Source organism: Colletotrichum godetiae (assembly GCF_030913485.1).
Source record: "Colletotrichum godetiae strain CBS 193.32 chromosome Unknown BDP55scaffold_55, whole genome shotgun sequence".
Lineage (NCBI taxonomy): Eukaryota > Fungi > Ascomycota > Sordariomycetes > Glomerellales > Glomerellaceae > Colletotrichum > Colletotrichum godetiae.
In genome coordinates this window covers 251,786-270,989 of record NW_026851303.1, presented here as the reverse complement: position 1 = coordinate 270,989, position 19,204 = coordinate 251,786, and the positions used below count along the sequence as shown (strand labels likewise).

At 51.3% G+C, this 19,204-nt stretch overlaps 4 protein-coding genes and 1 non-coding gene across 5 annotated transcripts; 4 read left to right on the top strand and 1 right to left on the bottom strand.

The window, feature by feature from the left end:
* The first annotated feature begins 8,438 nt into the window (after positions 1 to 8,438).
* Positions 8,439 to 10,388, top strand: BDP55DRAFT_678342 (FAD binding domain-containing protein). The gene has a single exon (XM_060575983.1). The coding sequence runs from the start codon at positions 8,493 to 8,495 to the stop codon at positions 10,098 to 10,100; it is 1,608 nt and encodes a 535-aa protein (XP_060424704.1). The 5' UTR covers positions 8,439 to 8,492; the 3' UTR covers positions 10,101 to 10,388.
* A 109-nt stretch (positions 10,389 to 10,497) lies between these two features.
* Positions 10,498 to 11,888, top strand: BDP55DRAFT_562069 (aminotransferase class-III; the record flags this gene model as incomplete). Its single annotated transcript, XM_060570125.1, has 2 exons — positions 10,498 to 10,809; positions 10,866 to 11,888. The coding sequence occupies 2 exons, from the start codon at positions 10,498 to 10,500 to the stop codon at positions 11,886 to 11,888; spliced, it is 1,335 nt and encodes a 444-aa protein (XP_060424703.1).
* A 343-nt stretch (positions 11,889 to 12,231) lies between these two features.
* Positions 12,232 to 12,321, top strand: BDP55DRAFT_t300. Its single transcript has one exon. It is a non-coding gene; the product is annotated as a tRNA-Phe (tRNA).
* Positions 12,322 to 14,487: 2,166 nt separating this feature from the next.
* BDP55DRAFT_754968 (uncharacterized protein) lies at positions 14,488 to 15,650 on the top strand (the record flags this gene model as incomplete). The annotated part of the gene is made up of 4 exons (XM_060580733.1): positions 14,488 to 14,597; positions 14,645 to 14,741; positions 14,817 to 15,149; positions 15,337 to 15,650. 4 exons carry the CDS (start codon positions 14,488 to 14,490, stop codon positions 15,451 to 15,453), a joined length of 657 nt encoding a protein of 218 aa, XP_060424702.1. The 3' UTR covers positions 15,454 to 15,650.
* Positions 15,651 to 16,875: 1,225 nt separating this feature from the next.
* On the bottom strand, positions 16,876 to 19,203 carry BDP55DRAFT_331101 (uncharacterized protein). Its single transcript, XM_060566844.1, has 3 exons — positions 17,266 to 19,203; positions 17,043 to 17,204; positions 16,876 to 16,989 (listed from the first exon to the last, which is right to left on the bottom strand). Exons 1-2 carry the CDS (start codon positions 18,901 to 18,903, stop codon positions 17,049 to 17,051), a joined length of 1,794 nt encoding a protein of 597 aa, XP_060424701.1. The 5' UTR covers positions 18,904 to 19,203; the 3' UTR covers positions 16,876 to 16,989; positions 17,043 to 17,048.
* Position 19,204: the final 1 nt, after the last annotated feature.

The window sequence follows — 19,204 nt, the reverse complement described above, 5'->3', positions numbered from 1 at the left end:
CGCAATTGCAAGGTTACGAATGCGTCAGGATAAAGGCAGAAACCTCTTCAGGGAGGACTGCTTCACCCGGTACGCCGGTGGAAAACCGAGGTGTATCATCTCCAACGATATGGCAAACTGACTTGATATCTCAGCGAGCTGCCTGTCGTCTGAGGTTCGACCAATGAGACGTTTCGCGAGTGACAGATGTTTGCGTTGCGGACTGGCCAAGTCCGTGCCGCCGGAATGGACCATTTACCCTTGGCGATCTGCACGACGGAGCGAGTGAATGCGACTTCCATGGTGCAACTCTAAGATTTCGAGATTGCCGTCCGCATTCGAAGTGAAAGGCATGTAAATGTAGTGCCGAGATCGATTCCGAGGCTTGTCATGGTTGCTGTGGAGTTTGCGATGAGCGAGCGGTGACAACAATGGTTGAGCGTGCGGGCGGATGGTTGGGTACTTAAAGTCTTCCTTTCCTTGCCCTTGCCCCATGACTGACCAATCAAATATCCCGTTGCCGCCGTGCTCAGCCCGTGCCAAACCTGCGCACCTTGCTTATCCAACGGAGTCGCAGCCCAACAGTCGCCTCGGACTCACGAAAATCGCGACTACAGCGCCACCACAACACTCATCATGCCTGGGAAGAAGGAGTTCTCTATGAAATATGCCAAGTTCTCTGTCTGTCGTCTGACGGCTATGAACCCGTCACCTGCCAGAAGAGAGGGGACTTTGCCGATACTGCCCAACGAATCCGGACTAGGTTTGACCATCAGAGCAGTACGCAGCAACACAGCGAGTTGCTCGCGCTGTCAACACGCTTCTAACCGATGGCTGTTTGCCAATGAAATTTTTCACTCCGATCGATTTGTCAGCGTTGAAACGGAGTCGTCAATGTGATTGGGTCTGTTGCGAAGGGCCAGACTCGGATCAGAAACGACTGCGGGACGTCGTGCTGCTGCACAGGCATGGAGTGTGAGCGAAGGGTGTTTGGTGACATTCTTTGGAAACGATATCAGCGGAAACACTTGGAGAGAAATTAGTGCTTTCGCGCGCAAGGCTCGAAACTGGGAGCGCGCTCAAGTCGCGCTATTCGCTGCGCGGGATAAGAGGCTGAGGGAGAGCAAGGTGAACAAACGGCTCTCACAAAAGAAGAGCTGGACGCCTTATGATCAGACTACGGCTGTTGGTATTCTATCACAGGGATGGTTCGAACCGTGGGTGACGAAGAGGTCAAAATCTATATATATTTAACTTCTGCGTAAGGTGTAAAAAGGAGGTTCTAACCGGAGGTTGGGTAGACCGTAGATCTCGTAAGTATGGTCTGTAAGTGGCCCTGCGCGGGCCCCTTGCCTCGAGGTCGAATTGGACTTCCAATCCGACACTGACTATCTCTCTCTTTCATCGCCCAACTACGGCGGTTGGAAGTGTAATTCGATCTCGGGCTCCTTCGCCGAGGCTGCCCCTTTTCCTCCTTCTTCTGCTCCTTGCGGGTTACCCATCCCTCCATCCGTATCGTCGCCCTTCCTTCGCCGACGAAGTGCTCGAGCCCCTTGTTGGGCGTTGCCTTCGTGAAAGCATCCGCCAGATTATCGTCCCCGTTGATCCAACGGATCTCGAGGATCTCGCGGGCTCATACGATTGCCGGAGGGCCATGATGTCTATCATCAGCCTCTTCTCCTTCGTGGTGCCCAGTTTGACGAGGCACTCATACAGCGAGTACGAATCGGTACAGACGATTGTCGGTATCGTGGGGATGTCAAGTCGATCGGTAATCCTCTTCAGCGTCGTTGAGATCGCGTGTGCGATGTCGACGCCGTTAACCATGCCGTAGACCTCTGAGGCGAGTACACTTCGTGTGACCCTTTTGCTCTTCGTCGACGAGTAGTGGATGACATTACCGCGGATCGTGAAGTTCTCCTCTCCCATTGCCTCGTTGGCAAGGATTATCACATATCCCAATTGCGATGTGAGGTCGTCATTATTCGCGAATGAGCCGTCGACGAACACGTAGAGCTTCGCCTCCCTCAGGTCGATGGGTTGGTACACGAGCCCCCTATCGAGGTTCACTTGCTGCCACTGTAGCCGTCGGTTGAGGGCGTCGAAGTCGCGTTCCGTCGGCGAAGTGGCCTGCGCTGCCCTCGCGCAGTCGAAAGTGGCCTCTGGCTGACAGATGCTTGCGATGTAAGCTCCTCGTGCGAGCTCTGCTTTGTACCGCTTCTGGCAGTCGGTTGCCCTTGGGTCGATGAGGGTGATCTTCTCGCCTTGCCCCTTCTGTCGGAAGACGACATTCTCGCCCTCGATCGTGAGGATCCCGCCGTTGAACGCAAGTGGTGTGTCCTCTGTGAGGATCTCTTTTGGCTTGGCGGTAAACTTTGCCTTCTCCAGCTCCTTGTCTCCTTCTCCATGAAGGCCGCATCAGAAAGCCCTAATGTGTCGTCGGTCTGCATTCCGACGATTCCAAATGGATCGTCTGCATGCGCGGAAACTAGGAGGCAAGGATCGTACGTCGATGTAATCATCGAGAGCTTGTCGATGTGGAAATCGTGGTATGTTGCCCACCAGTGAGTGCCTGACTCTGCGAGGCCGTAGAGTGGCTTCAGCACTTCGATAATCGTGTCGTCCGGGTATTTGCTTGCCATCTCCCTTGGTAGGTAAGCCAATATCTTCCTCGTGAGCCTTGTCGCCGATTGGGTGTATGCCTGGGTGATATCACGACTCCAGATCCGGTATCCTCTTTGCCGTAGTGATGCCATCAATGCCATCATTAGTCGTTGGCTGCAGCGCTGAACTGTCGGCGACTGCGTGAGCAGTGCCGCCTTCTCGACGTCGCCGTAGCCTTGTATCACATGCCTTGATTTCTCGTACGGCTGATTTGTCCCCTTTCCTTTGATCTCGCGGACCATTCGCGACTTGAAGATGCGGAGGTTCGCGTGCTTCTCTGGGTCGTAGGTGATGAATCTGTAGACCCCTCGATCGCGCAGTGTGTCGGCTTCGATGAGGTCGGAGCCTTCGTACGGTCGTCCTGCAGTTGTGATTATCCCTTGTTCCCTTAGCTTGACCGCCATCGCGAAGTCTGCTTTCTCCTTGGCCGTGTAGAAGACAGCAGTAGCCTTGGTGTCAGACATGAATTGCCGTTGAGGTGCTTTTCGGGGTCTTCCTCGGCGTCTTGCTTGCGGTGGGGGTACTGGTTCTTCTTCTGCCTCATCGTCTGAGGGTGCTGCGACGATGATCTCGTCGAGGATGGTTTCCTGCCCCTCATCGCTTGGTTGTCCCTCATCGCTTTGTTGAGGTGGTTCCCCTGGCTCTTCTTCTTCTTGTGGGTTGGAAATCACTCCGCTGGGGTCGACGTGGTACGGTCGTACCGCAGTGATCGACACCTCCAGTGGTTGGTCTCGATCTCTCGCGACGACACAAGATCGTTCGTCAATTGAGACTAACTTGTATGGGCCTGTCCATTGCTTTGTGGTTTCCCTCCATACCCGTACCTCCGAATTCAGGGGCATGTCGAGGTTGAGGCTCACGTCGGGCCCATTGCGCGTAGCAATGGCTTCGTTGACTTGCCTTCTAGCATTTGCCTCGCGGAGAGTCTTCATTGCTTTCTCGATTGCTCGCGCCCTCTGGGTCACATCTGGTGACGGCGGTGAGGCCGTCGTCGTTCGTGGGTATGCTCCGAACACAAGCAGCGTCGGAACGAGCCCCTTGGGTCCCATGGTATCATTGCAGCACTTGAGTGCCGTCTGGAGGCACTCTTCGTCCGTTGAACTAGGGCTCTCTTCCTGGATGATCTTGAAAGCTCTTTTCAACTGCTGGTGTGATCTTTCTACCTTGCCAATACTGTGGTGCGCTTCGACAGGGACGACTTTCAGTTGGATGCCGTACGAAGTGGCATTCTCCCTGAATTCCCGCCGACTTGAAGCTGGTGCCGGCATCGGTTCTGATGCCGTCTGGTGGACCTTGGTATGTATCGATCCAACAGCGCTTCAGCGTTGCCCACACGGTCTTGGCTTGTATATCTCGAAGGAATTGGCCTCCTTGGAATGATGTGGCTTCATCGATTATATGGAGTACTGGTCGACTGTTCAAATAGAAGATATCAACGACGATTTCCCAATTGAAGTTGAGGTCGTCGTGTAATTTGAACTTGAATCTGCGCGGGCTCTGGGCGTTCATTTGGCACTGGTGGCACACCATCGTCAATTGCTCTAGAGCCCCTATTTCCACATCGTTCCCTGAATGTTTGAGGAGATTGTATAGTCTCGTCGCCGACGGATGGCCGAATCGTCGATGTAGTCGCTTGAGTTCACTTTCCGTCAAGTAATTGATGGACTTGACGTCTGGTTCAAGCTTCATAAACGCGTGCCCCCATCGTCGATCGACGAGCTCAGAGTGCTTTCCATTGGACATTCTATTCCTTGTGTTGTCAACACAATGCCCAATTTATCCATGTCGTTCAGGCATAGGAGGAATGGTGTATTGACGGGTAGAATGTGGAAAATCATCGTTCCGAATCGTGTATTTACATCCACAGTACCTAAGGCACTTATCTCTTCCCCTGGGCCGAAACTGATCCTCGCAATGCCCGCGTTTGTAGTGTTGAGGGTCACTGGTGAGATCTTTTGGAGTGCGTGGAATTGTCCCTTGCCCCCCGTCGACCATTGTGATGCCCCGGTATCTGGAATAATCCCGTGGAAGGTTTCCGAGCCATACCTTTCGCTGGCATGGAATGCTTGCACTGGATTACCGTAGAACCCTCCTGGTGGGTATAAATTGCGTGCTTGTAAGCCCATCGTTCTCTTTTCCTCCCCAGGCCCTTTGACCTTAGTGCGAGCCATGGCTGCGGTATTAGCATTCGTGTCCCCCGTGCTGCTGAGCGTTGTCGTTGGCTGAGGGACCTTCCCTTGCCAACCATGGAGGAAAGCCTGCTCATTTAGGGCTTGTACCGCTCTCTGTTCGTTCAGCATTGTATATCCTCCTGAGGTTGACGGGGCGAAGAAAGAATGGGTGACATCGTTAACTTCGTCGAAGTCGAGGTCTTGAGTGTACGGGGTAAGATCTTCCTCGCTCTCAGACGACTCGATTGCGTTCGTTGGATGGTCCTCGTAGACCACCAGGAATTGGTTGAATCGATCATGGCCCGTCTTGCCTTGTGTGCCCTTTGCCTTTCTGTATTGGTCGTACGACTTGGCGCGTTCCTCATCAGAGTGGTTGCTTGACCAACAACCCTCCTTTTTGCATATAAAGCACTTCCCTTTCCGCGGTGCTCGGTTGGTGTTGGACCAGCGCCCCCCTGAGGAGTCTGTTCCTCCCCCCTGGCGGTTGCCATACCTTGCCTCTCTTCCTTTGCCATTGTACGTGCGGTCCACCCAGTGCTGTTGGTGAGGGCCTTCGTGAGATTGGAGGTGAGTCTGATTTGGCATCCTGGCTTCGATGTTGAAGCTGGACCTCAGCCTCGAGCACAGCGTCTCGTAGTCCTCAGGCGGTTGATGTAGAGTCATCTTTGCCTCTGGTACCCTCTGTACCGCCGTACATAGATAACCGACCTTTCGCTCATTGGTCCCCTCATTTGGCTGCGTCCTCGCCAGTTTGTCGATCCTGTCGATGAGCTCCTCGAGGATCTCAATTCTCGACTTTCCTTCCATTGTTCTGGCTACAGAGCTAAATGACAATGCCCTCAGCTCCGAGAGGAGCTCGAGGCTCCTATCTTGGGTCTCGAATCGACTTCGGATTGTGTCAACGATGCTGAGAAAGTCGGTTCGATCGATATTACGCACCGCTTGATAGTAGTACTCGGCAGCTTTCCCTGTCAGTATGACATTGACTACCGAATGATATTGGTGTTCTCGGATGCCGACTTTTTCGCAGTAGTCGTAGAACATCGTGAGGGTTTCTTGCAGGACCTCATATCTCCCCCCTGAGTACAATTTCTCTTTTGGAAAGATCTTCTTTAGGTCAGTGAACTGTCTTGTGCTGGCTACCGCTGGATCGTTCTCTTCGCGTGCTTCTCGTGCGGCAGCGTAATTGGGTGGTGTCTGCATTGTCGACCTCGTACTTTGTTGGGTGCTTGGGATCAATCCTCGGATTGGTATTGTCGTTGGGGTCGTCACCGCGATGGGCGGAATCGTCGTCTGACGCGCCTCCGGTGTGATCCCCCTTGTCTGCGCTAGATTGGGCGCCGCGATGTTACCGTTGGTGATCTTCAGCAGAAAGTCCGGTTGGTTCACTCGTCTGCTGAATTCTTCGTACTTTGACACTGCTCTGTCGATCTGATTCTGGTCCCATGGCGTGAAGTCCTCTGCGGCTACTGTCGCTGCGAGTGTCTCGTGGGCCTTTCGCCTTGCCCCTTGGGCTGGCAGAACGCCTCGGCAGTGGAGGAATCTGTTCACCTCCTTGACGACACCGGGATTAGCGCTGGCGAACCATTCATCTTTCCAGTCGCCTAGGTCGTCTACGACTCTGTAGAACAGGGGTTGCCCTTCGAGCCCCTTGCGGGCGTACATCTCCATAATGAAGACTAACGCCGCATCAATTTGCTCGCCATTGGGGTGGTCTGAGTCTCGATATGACCATTTCCCCCAGTACTCCGGATTAATCTCAACCCAATCTTCTGGGATGGGAGTCCTTCCGCGCGTTCTGCGTGCTGACTCGCCCCCTGTCGTCCCTTGGCTTGTGCTTCTGTTTGTAGGGGCCGGCGTGTTTGATCTTGATGGGGATGTGTCAGATCCGCTTGTTGGTCGTGGTAGCAGCGCACTGTCGTCGCTCGCCGTGTTTGTCGGGGTCTGGGAGCTTCCCGCGGCCTCCAACCTCCTTGCGGCGAGCCTCGTCACCATCTGCTCTTGATCTTCTGAATTGGCCGCCATGTTTCTTGTTGACGGTTTTCTCTTCCTGTGGCGTACCCTATCGTATAAGAGAGGTCTTCCGGTGGCCCTCTCTTCGTGTTCTCTCCTCAGACGTCTTCTTGGCTTTCTCCCGTGCCAACTGGGGCAACAGGCTCTTTCTTTGCCTTCGTAGCTCGGCGAGGATGTGTAGTCTGAAGAATTGGGTACCTCACACCCCTTTACGGGGTGAGCGTTGTGATGCTTCTGAATCCCTTCCTTCCTCGTCTCAACTCCGCCTGGCTCTTATTCCTTCGGAACAGCCGAGGGGTGGTGGGTGTAGGTGAGAAGGGGAAGCTTGACCTTGGAATCTCGAAGTCGGTCTTGATGATGGCGATATCGCCGTCGATCCCGGTAGCCTCCTCGGATTCGACCAAGAAATACGCCTGGAGCTACCGGCGGGGTCTGGTTCCTACCTGAACACCCTATTGCCTTGAAAGTTTGTTTCTGTGGTCCTGAGGTGCCTTTTTATATCCTCCAATTGGGCCTGTTTCGTCGTACGGTCGAGATCTGCGGTGGATTTGCCAATCTGGCGAATCTGGTGATTTCGCTTGTTTTCCTCTGTTGGCGTACGGGCCGCCCGTGGATTGTTGAGTAGGACAAATCGCGTGAGGGCGACGTAGGTAGCTTGGTCGCCTTCTCGCGATTCCTTCAATTGCGGTTTGTTTTTGACGTGATGGACGTCGACCTTTCGTGGGCAGTCAAGGGCTGCGATTCCTCTACTTCGTTCCGTCGTAGAGATTCGCGTCTTGTCGCCTGCTTTCCGTCGGGTAGGTAGCACGATTCTCCTGTCGCGTTCCGTTCGAGGAGGTCGTCTCTTCTGCTTGCGAGATGCCTTGCTGATCTGCGATAGTGGGATTTAACCACTGATCAGTGTTGGTATTCCTATCACAGGGATGGTTCGAACCGTGGGTGACGAAGAGGTCAAAATCTATATATATTTAACTTCTGCGTAAGGTGTAAAAAGGAGGTTCTAACCGGAGGTTGGGTAGACCGTAGATCTCGTAAGTATGGTCTGTAAGTGGCCCCTGCGCGGGCCCCTTGCCTCGAGGTCGAATTGGACTTCCAATCCGACAAATACACTCAGCAAAGAGGTCTGGTAAGGTTCTTCATCTGCATGTCCAACCTGCGGTAAGTATTGCCCAACGACGTACCCTATGCCAGCATGCGGGCAAAACATTGGAGAGAGGACAAACTCATTGTGACATGTCGAGACTTCTAAAGAGCGAATCACGACTGTCTGTTGTTGTGGCTGGGTATGGGACTTTCGAATGGGAAATAATTTTCCATGAATGCATCTCTTCTGAGGCACATTAGATTTCGTCGTGGATGCTTATTGGTGATAAAGGCTGGGACATTCAATGGACTAAATCGTTGTCAACCTTTCTCATAAATTGATTAGACCTGTTTCACGAATGCTCTGCTGCTGTCTGAGTGTTGACGGTAAGCCAAATCGAGAGCGTTAGTTGGAAGCCACAGACTGAGACCTGCGTCATCCATAACGTCATCACAGTCTGAGCAAAGAATGAGGTAAGTTGTTTTGATCTCGCAGAAGTTTGCTTTCATATAACGCGCATTGCAATTAAAGTGACATGCACGGATTGATGAAATTCCTCGTCCGAATCTGCGTACTTCAACATGCCTGAAATCGACGTCCTCATTGTCGGGGCAGGCCCCACTGGTCTTACCTTGGCTATCGAGTTAGCCTCGAGAAGAGTCGACTTCCGGATTGTGGAATCAAGGGAAGAAGTATCCGATAAATCAAGAGCGCTCGTTGTGCAGCCCCGGACACAGGAATTGCTCTATCGCTATGGAGATGTCCAGGAACTCATCTCACGGGCACGGCAACCGACTGGCATCGCGACGTGGATCAACCAGAAACCACTTCTCGACATCACGTTTGGCAGCTCCGATGAACTCGCCCGCGAATATGGGACCGACTTCCCGCGGCCTTTGTTGGCATCACAAGCTGAGACGGAACACTTCTTAAGCAAACGCCTGGAGGAGGTTTCGAAGGCCCTGCCTGAACGCGGAACTACGGCACAATCGATCACCCAGGATGAGACCGGTGTTTCGGTGACACTCAAGAGGGGATCAAAAGTCGAAAACTTCCGCTGCAAATATGTTGTTGGCGCAGATGGATCAAACAGCACCGTCCGGGAAGCTGGCACGAACTTCCAGTTCAAAGGCGCAGAATACCCTCAGGAGTTCCTCCTTTGCGACTGTCGCGTCAAGTGGAAGCAGTCGCAGGAAGGCAAGGCGATGTTCATTCTCGGTCAAGGCTCGCTTATTGTCATCCCGCTTGACGACGACGTTATTCGGCTTGCCGGGAGCAGCTGGCTCGGAAAGACAGAAAGAGACCCGACTCTCCAGGACTTCCAAGACCAGCTCGACAAGATGGCGCCAGGCCAAGGGGAGCTCTCCGACCCTATTTGGCTGAGCAAGTTTCACTTGTCCAACCGTGGCGTGAACAGTTATCAAGATGGACGACTTTTCCTGGCAGGAGATTCAGCTCACGTTCATAGCCCTGCCGGTGGCCAGGGCATGAATACTGGCATACAAGACTCGATCAACCTGGGCTGGAAGCTAGCGGAAGTCCTGAACTGTAGGAGGGACCCCAAGTTTCTCGACACATACAACAACGAGAGGTCGCCGGTGGGAAAGACGGTTCTTGCTAGAACTGATCGCATCTTCACAGTCATGACATCGCAGAACTTCGTTGCCACCTTCCTTCGCAACTACTTGGGCCCGATCGTTCAACCTCTAATATTCAAGGACTCGGATCGCTGGAAGATGGCTTACAGATTTTCATCTCAACTCCACATCCGCTACAGGAAGAGCGACATCGTTGCTACTGGAAGCAACTTTAATGGTCCAGTGCGTGGAGGAGATAGAGCCCCGAATGGCACCTTGATAGGTCCGGACGGGCAGGGGAAGCTTCATGATCTCTTCCGCTCTTTGGACTACCAGCTTCTTCTGTTTACTGGACTGGGCGAGAATTTCGCTTCCGAGAAGGAGCTGAATGCTGCTGCTTCTGGCTGTGGACCTATTGGTGTCCACATCATCTCCAGTCAAGAGGATGTGGGGTATTTTGATCAAGGCGGGAGCTTGCACAAGTTGTATGGATTTGACAACCCCGGGTATGTCTACGTTCGTCCAGATGCCTATACGGAACATATTGGCTTGCTTGACAGAATTGATGAGCTTGAAGCATGGATGGCAAAGAATAGGCAAGTGTATGCTTAGACCTGGAAGCCTGAGATGTACGTGACGTTGTCACGATTCCTGGATTCACATGTGTAATTGGACTCTAACGGTAGCCAATTTCCTCGGAAAACTTGACCTTTGACCCATGCATTGACTAAGCAAATTATCAAGTAATTATAAGCCCAGCTGCTAAAGTTGCAAGGCTTGTGCTCGAGACAGACGGGACTGTGGTAACATTTGACCGCGGGAAAGGTGTCACCCTCGGGCAAGTTGAGGTGCCCCTCAGCCCCGCTACCCGCGGCAAAGTCACACATGTTGTTATCAACCCAGATAAATACTGATGTTACTGCAACTTCTGAACGTACATGAAGTGAAACATCGCCGGAGCTTACTTTTATCCTTACGAGCATCATTATCCCTCCAACAATTATTCATCATGGCCTCCGAGAGCACAGCCGCCTTCTGGGCGAAGACCGACAAATATTTGATGTCCACGGGGGTCCCTTACTCTCCCGTTATCATCACCAAGGCCAAGGGCACGAAGCTCTATGATGCTGAAGGTCGTCAAATCTTGGACTTCACGTCTGGTCAAATGAGCTCTCTCCTGGGCCATTCACACCCGGAAATCGTTGAGGTGGTTCAGAGGTATGTCGCTGAGCTCGATCACCTGCTCAGCAATATGATCACTCAGCCTGTCGCCGACCTTGCTGAGAGATTGGGCAAGCTGCTGCCCGCTCCTCTGGAAAAGGTGACCCTCCCATTGCTTGGTCTGTCTGAAGCATGTTGGCTGATATCCGCCCAAAGTCCTTCTTCTTGAATACCGGTTCAGAAACCACAGAAGCTGCCATTAAGATGGCAAAGCTCCACACCGGCAAATTCGAAATTGTCGCCATGTCAGCAAGTTACCACGGCCTGACTTCAGGTTCCGGTTCCGCCACCTACTCCGCCGGCCGAAAGAACGGCGGCCCCGCAATGCCGGGCCAACTCGCGTTCCCGGCACCTTATGCCTACCGCTCCATCTTCCGCACGGCCGACGGCGCCTACGACTGGGAGAAGGAGATGGACTTCGGCTGGTCCATGATTGATAGACAGAGCGTTGGGTCTCTGGCGGCGTTCATTATGGAGCCGATCTTGTCTACGGGTGGCATTCTTGACCTTCCCAAGGGCTATCTCAAGCGTCTTGGCGAGGAGTGCAAGAAGCGCGGCATGTTGCTTATTCTCGATGAGGCGCAGACTGGTGTAGGCCGCACTGGCCAGATGTTCGCTTTCGAGCACGACAACACCGTTCCGGACATTCTATGCTTGTCCAAGACTTTGGGATGCGGTCTGCCTTTAGCGTCTGTCAGCACGACCGCCGCGGTTGCGCAAGGATGCAAAGACGCTGGCTTCCTCTGGCTGACAACGCATCTCAATGATCCCCTCACAGCCGCTGTTGGCAACAAGGTTCTTGAAATTGTGGAACGCGACAACATTTGCCAGCGCGCTACCGACCGCGGAGAACAGCTTCGGGCCGGTCTTCTGAAGCTTCAGGAGAAGTACTGGTGCATCGGCGACGTTCGTGGACGTGGGTTGCTTCAGGGCATCGAGATTATTTCCGATGCCAAGACGAAAGCACCTGGATCAGACCTTGGCCAGGCCGTTTCTGATAGGGCGATGTTCTTGGGACTGTCGTGTAACGTTGTCAATCTGCCGGGAATGGGCGGCGTGTTCCGACTCGCGCCTCCGGTAACTGTGAATGCGGAGGAGATTGAGGAGGGTCTGAGGATATTGGATGAGGCCTTTGGCTATGTCCTAGAGCAACGAGAGAAGAAGATTCCCGTAGTATGAGAGGTTCATTACTGTCGAGAACAATTCAATGAGCTTGCCTGTGCATCCGACCTGTGTCCGCAAGTCACGAGATGACCAGAAAATATCATCCTTGAACAACACATTCGTCAGATTACGTTCAATCCTGAGCCCTTTCGGTCAGTCGAATTGAGTACGAGACTGCGCTATCTAGCTTGTTGAACCAAATCGATGAATTTGCCTTTGAGTGCCTGGATTGCCCTGATTGGGCGTGGTCGTCAGCCGCCGTGCCGGGAAACATTTAGTCAGAGACCCGCAGGGTTCGGAGCCCTGCCTCACGATTCATGAGCCCCCTTTCTCGCTAAGTCCTCATCCATATCCAGCGGCGGACATAGCTCAGTTGGGAGAGCGTCAGACTGAAGTTAACTTCAATCACTTAATCTGAAGGTCGTGTGTTCAATCCACACTGGCCGCAAGGAATATCTTTTGCTCGGCGGTCTGTTATTCAGTGAACTTGCCTTGCTTTTTGAGCTGACTAGCCTCGATCCGTACGAGACTCTGTGAGCTGAGGCCAGAGTATGCACGGTTGAGTTTTGCCCTAAAACTTCTTGATTTGACAGAATGGCAACCCATCACTTCGCCGTTGGCGCAATTGACAACCAGGCTTTCAAAATCATGCCATTATCCAGCAAATACACAGTGGAAAAAATTGTCGGCGCATGATTCGCGATTGAGGCGGTCGCCCCGCTCTTGGTCAGTACTAACTAAGTAGGCACCAAGTACACAAATTAGACGAGTGCCGAATTTATCACTGGGTAATACGTTAAGGCAGTGCGCAAGACGAACGCTTGGTCCGTGAACCGGTGAGTTTCTGTACCGTTCATCTAAACCTCGACATGAGCTTGTACGCCTGCGATTTCATTTGGTCCGGTTTTATGTCGCAGTCGGGCCAGATTCATACTTGTCTGCCCACTTGTTTCTGATTTTCGTGGAGGAAACCCATAGTGTCTGCAGAAATAGTATCCAATGAACGTCTATTTGACTTGGTCCCAGGAAGGCCTACTTAGTAACAAAGCTAGACAACGTCATAGCACTTGCCACTGATACCCGTCCAACCGCCGGATAGTGGCTTCATGACTTTTCATATACGAACTAGATGGCTTCGGAGGGAGAGATATTAGAGATCAGAGCGCGAAAGATTAACAGATCACGCCACCGTACTCTACCATTCTATCGAGAACTTTAGGACCAGATCCTTACCTCCTCGCCACTGTCGGCTACGCTTAGAGCCACCGATATTTCTGAATAGATCATTGGGGCCGACCATGGAATGGGGCAGGCCCGTGATATTTGGGTGGATATGAAGACGCAGCCTAAGTGACTAATTACAGAAAACTTTTCGTCGATAGATTTCCTGCAAGAAGCCAAACGCCGCTCACCTTTCCATCACGCTCAGATCCCGGCTCAAATAAATTTCTTAGATGCTCGTATATGAAGTTAAATGCGGAAAAGCTCGGAGTTTTCCCGGCGCGGTGGGGGTCAGAATGTATTTCAACAGCATCAGAGAAGTCCGAACCCCTCGTTCTCGTATACCAGCTGCAAAACCTAACGTCAAGTTCGGCACTCTGTCATGACCGCGACTTCATCTTCGCACTGCGGTTGTCGGTAGCCGCTCGTAGCTTTGGATCCTAAATAAATGAGCTCTGGAGCAGCTGCGACTTGCCACAATACGTCAGGCCCACATGAGGCGAGTCAAGAAGTGTGTATCAACGACTGGCCCAGATTCGGAACTCAAGAACATAAGCTATTTGAGACATCGCTGCTTATTGTGAATATTGAATGCGCGGAATGATTGCATACTAGATTCCAGTATTTGCGAGGAGTAAAAGGACCTCTAGTCTTGCAGTAATTTGGCGCTTTTCTCGTAACAAGTCCGAAAAATGACTCAGCTAGATGGGCAATCCTAAAGAATGATGAGTGCTAGTTCTTTAACGACTCAAGAAACTCGAGGCAAGCAGACAAACGTGTATAAAGCAGCCACCTTGTATATTCATAGCTACTTACAGCGGCGAATCTTCAGCACATGGCTAGTGCAGAAATCCCTTTCTTCTGGAGCTAATCTATCAGCTGGTCGAATGCATAGTTCACAACGGAGATTGTATCAATTTATAGACCTTGATTCAATCTCTTCATTAAACACCAGCACATTGAGATCATGCGCTGCCTTACTGGAACATCAAAGACGTTCTCGAATTGCATCTAACCTCACACTGGGGAAAGTACCACGCAGACCAGCCGCTACAGGCTAGCCTCGGAGCCACGTCAGCTGCGCTCGCTTACTGACAAACGGTTCGCTTCTGACAACAATGTACTCCGTAATAAATACATTTCATATGCCTGATTGCATTATTGGTCAGTTGGTTCACAACATACTCAGGAGTCAGGAGGTTCTATCCTTGCGGGCGAGAGGCCTCTTCCAATAACTCGAGGCACGTTACGCTTACCTTTACAGCTGCATTTCGTATTGCAAATAGAAGAAAGCATCTCGCCCCCCTTTTGTGTTTTTTATCATGTTCTATATAAATAATAAAACACGTCGACTATGGAACTCAACTCTACTGTTCAACAACAAGCATGACCAATGAGACTCATGAACACTACCTCGTTCGAGCTTCAATCTGGGGAGCAGTCCATATTTCGTGAAGAAGGCTATGCCATTCTGTCACACCGATGGTTGCCGTCAGAAATCAGGTTCAACGAGTCTCGTAATCATGCCGAAGAACTCAAGAATGGCATAGGACCCCTGAACTTACCATTGGACAAGAAACCGAGTCGATCAACTCCATGTTCAAGTGGTACCGCGATGCAAAGCTGTGTATCGTGTACCTTTCGGACGTTGAGTCAAACACCAGCCTTGAGAAGACAGACCCTCAGATATTCAATCGCATCGGCAGGGAATAACCGTCTGAGTGGTTCTGTCGAGGATGGACCTTGCAGGAGATGCTGGCACCACGAGATCTAAACTTTTTTGACGGAACGTGGACTTACATGGGTACACGAGCAGAACTCATGGTCCCATTAGAAAAGGCCAGCGGCGTTTCCAGGAGATACTTGACTGGCTTACAAGACCTTATCAAGGTCTGCATTGCTGCGAAGATGAGTTGGATGGCAGACCGACATACGAGTCGAGAGGAAGACAACGCTTACAGTATGCTCGGCATCTTGAACGTATTCATGACACCCCAGTATGGCGAAGGGCCACGCGCCTTCCAGCGTTTGCAAGAAACGATATTATCCATCCAGGTGATGGACGAGTCTTTGTTCGCCTGAAGAATGCCCGAGCCCACATCTGGGGAGATGTTCAGTAGCACGCATGAGGGTTGGGCACCAGACGAATGGGGCCTCCTTGCCCCCTCACCTACATGGTTCAGAGACTGTGGTACAGTGACCTGTAGCGATGAGCTACCTTCGCGTATTTTCGCTTGGACAGCACAAGGCATCGAGGGAAACTTCATCAGGAGTCTGGACACCCGCAATACCATTCGGATGGGAGTTCTTACAGGTGCTCTTCTCGGATCAATTATTTGCTTGCCTTGTGGAGTCCTGATGGCTCTTCACGGCATTCGCTACTTCGAGAAGAAGTTCTACGGAGACTACGCCTTCGTATTGAACTGCTTCGACACCAATGCCACAGGGGAGGTGACGCCGATTAGCATCTTCCTTCGTGTTTGGCGAAACCTAGCTGAGCGGCAAATGACAACGTCCACCCCTCAAATTCCCGGATATCGGCGAGTTCGATGCACTGAATACGGCACCAACGAAAAGGGCAGTCCTTACAGTTCAAGGCACAAAGCTGTAGTGTACCAGCCAGTGCCACAAATTTCTGATTAGCACCATAATGTTGCCGACTACGACCAAATATCTGGGATAGGCATTTGGAGTTGGAAAAAGTAATTCTGTAATTTCTAAGTACAAGACTTACTGTCGACTTTTAGCTTCTACAGGATCTTTAGCCATCTATGGTCCATATGAGCTTCCAGGGAGGAGGATCAGATTGATATGGCACAGACAAAAATGTATGCGGCGAGATGATATCTTCTTCACACACAGGCGTTTCCTCAGAGGCATGTGAGGGATGACGGCAGTCAGGAGCAGATTAACCACAAATCACAGATTCATCTGGGTCTCTGAGCCCTGACAGCCTGAGTTACAACGCCGGCTCAGAAGTCTGGCAACACCAATAAGGGTCACATGATTTCTCCCACCAAAACCACCCCTACAACTCTCCACTTGATCAACAATACACTATTTTGTGAAGAAAGTATCTCAACTTTTAGAAATATACTATTCAAGGACTTATCTTAGCGAGTACAGAGATACAAATTGTCTTTGATTTCAATAGGAGTTGATATTGTAAGTAGGTGAGGAATGGGAGAAATCCCACGTGACCCTTATTGGTGTTGCCAGACTTTGCTGTGATCAACACCGGTACGCCACAGTGAAGTCACAAGTGCCTTGAGTGAAGTTCAAGTGGATTTGAGCCTCGTGTAGTAAAGTCATGAGACCGATCGGTCTTTGCTACAGTCAGAGTTTCAATTTTCTCACTTGGTTCGGTTTCGAATTACTTCAAGTTTCTTACCATTTGTCCCACCTATGGTACATGTGCCCTCCTATACTATACAAGGCTGTGCTTATTCAAACCTCGACCCTATCAGAAAAAGTGCGGTTAATCAAACGCTTGACTTTATTACTCAATTTGCTCTCGAATCATTTCTCCTCGAGTGACACGCAAGATCCGCGTTTGGTGGACCAGGCATGCCTTGTTTCCCAATTATCACAAAATGCGGCATGGGTTGTTCTGTATCTATCGAAATACCTTCGCATTCATGAATCTCTTCGGCGTTTTTGACCTCGACATCGGGCCTTCAAAGTGTCGGGCAAGTCCGGACTATGCAATCTTTGATAATGCAATCTCACAAGGTCCAGCCGGATGTCTTCAAAGTTGCACCCGTCTTGTGGACATACTATCCTCGCGACATTCTCCTCGTGTTCTTTTTGTTTGTGCTTCCAGAGCCCGGAGCCTGTCTTGTATGTTTTCGTGCAGTTCGGGCCATCACAACGATAGGCTTTCCCATGAGCCTGTCTGTTTCCGGTCAGTCAACTTTGTGGATCTGGGAGGAGCTGGGGAGACGAAACCTGAACTTACGCGTCTTGTGTTACCGATGGAAAATTCTCTTGTTTTGCCTTTGTAGCCGAACGAGTGGAAGCTTCCGTGCTAGAAGTATGGGACCCGGAGGAGCGGTAAAGCCAACGAACGAACTTCACGTGCTCATGACCAGGCTCGATGACTTCAAGTTCCTATTGAGAGGTGTCAGATTGGTATGAGTAGAAATTGTTCGATCCTGAGATTAAATCTTACGCGAGAGATGGCGACCAAGTAGTCTTGAGCATGTTCAAGAGTTGACAGACTGCCCAATATTACAAAGCTCTTGGCGACTGAGAGCAGCGCAAGAAATACCACATTGCCTTTCCCAGAAGTTTTCATCGGATCAAACAAATCCTTTCGTAGTCTCTTCTCGGATTTAGATCTCTCCCTAGCGTATGCTGAGCTTCTGCTGGTAGCGTGAACAGTTTTACCACAGCCTGATAGTCGATAGAAGACATCGCCTGTATCTTGCGAGAAAGCGAGCACGACCAAGAACATTGGGGTATCTCTCAACTTGAATATTGCAGTGTCGCTGTCTCTGTTGAGACACTTGAAGTTGATGATGTTCTGTTTCACTGCAGGGTCATCCGGAATAATAGAGGGGCACTCCTTGGCGGGAGGCGGCGACTGCGGCCGCATATAAGGATTTTCCACGGGCAAGAAGGTCTCAGAGGGAATGTGGCCGACTGACAGACCTGATGAATAGTATCCTGGACTTTTCGGGTCGTTGTTTTGGCCAAGTCTTACTTCAGCGCCATCGAGATCTCCCAACAGATACGAAAATTGACCGAAGTCGAACTCTTCGTTGGTATCATCTGTGATGTTCATAACATCACCCTCCAGCGATGGAACCTCGAATGAATGTTGTTGATCGTAGGCCGAAGATGGTAATGTGTCTGATAGCACCTCTATCCCACGCGAAGTGGATAGAGCTGCATCTCGTATGTCCTTTGATGGGCTGCTCTGCTCAACACCTTTCTGAAAGGGCTGAAAGTTGAGTGTTTGTAGAGGACCATTATTCTCCAACCTTGAACGCTTATCTCTGTGGTGATGCGAATCTTTGTCGTCGTCTTGGCCGCTTCGTTTCCCGATGTCGTCTGTAGTCCGGAGATGCTCTAGAGGCCACATCTTCGAAGCAAATGAAGCGAAGACCTTCCGATCGTCGACATTCGTGATGCAGTCCCCCCAACGCTGTAAACCAGAAAGAATGTCGGTTTTGGCGACCCGACCGCGTTGGAATAGGAGGCCCGAGATGACGTAGGAAACTGCCGTGAACGCGACAACTTCAACGAGAGTATCCGGAATAACGAAGTCGAGCACGTCTCTGTAAGCCAAGATGCCCATTTCTCCCATTGTTTTGGGATTTGCATAAGCCTGCGAAAGTTTCTGTATGTTGGTTGAGGATGCCTCGGAGGCTATGCTCTTGAGCCGTTGGTGCTGGTGTTCCAGGCCTTTTCGTAGACCTCGAAGGCCTGACCACGCCCGCTTGATCTCATTTGTTCGCATCTCCACTTCCGAGACATACTGTGCTTCCATATGTTGGAAATCGGTGGGACTGATGTCGCACGTGTCTTCAAAGAATGCCCCGAAGTGGTCGTTGTTTGTCCAAGATGGCTCGCGTTGAGACTTCTCCTGGACATCTCCCAAACACACTTTCTCAAGATATGTGAGACCTGCAAACATGCCATCAACCTCAGCTAGAGCACGTTGTCTTCTCTCGCTCCCATCAATTGCCATCGCGCTCAGAGGGTGCGGTGCAGTGTCGTCATTAATCCAGGCCTGCACTCGCTCCTCCTGTAAACGTCGAGCTTCGAATTTGGAGGTGTTCGCGGCTCCGGTGCTTGAGGACATCGCGGTGATTTCGGCAGATCAGAGATAGAGCGCAGGACCACGGAATTGCGATTTTCGAAGAGCCAATGAAAGAGCGACTGATGTGAGTTGTCGTTCAAGGTTGGGAATTGGCGATGGAGATAATTACTGCTGTGCTGCTAGAGCCTTTAGTACACAACGAGGAAATGGGGGTGGACAAATCTGGACGTGCTTCGTTCCAACGCGTTTCCTCGAACCCCCCATGCACCGTTGACCGAGTACATACTACGCTGTTTGTCCATTTTTGTTCCTCAACGAATTGGGAGAACGCTAGCAAGCGGCT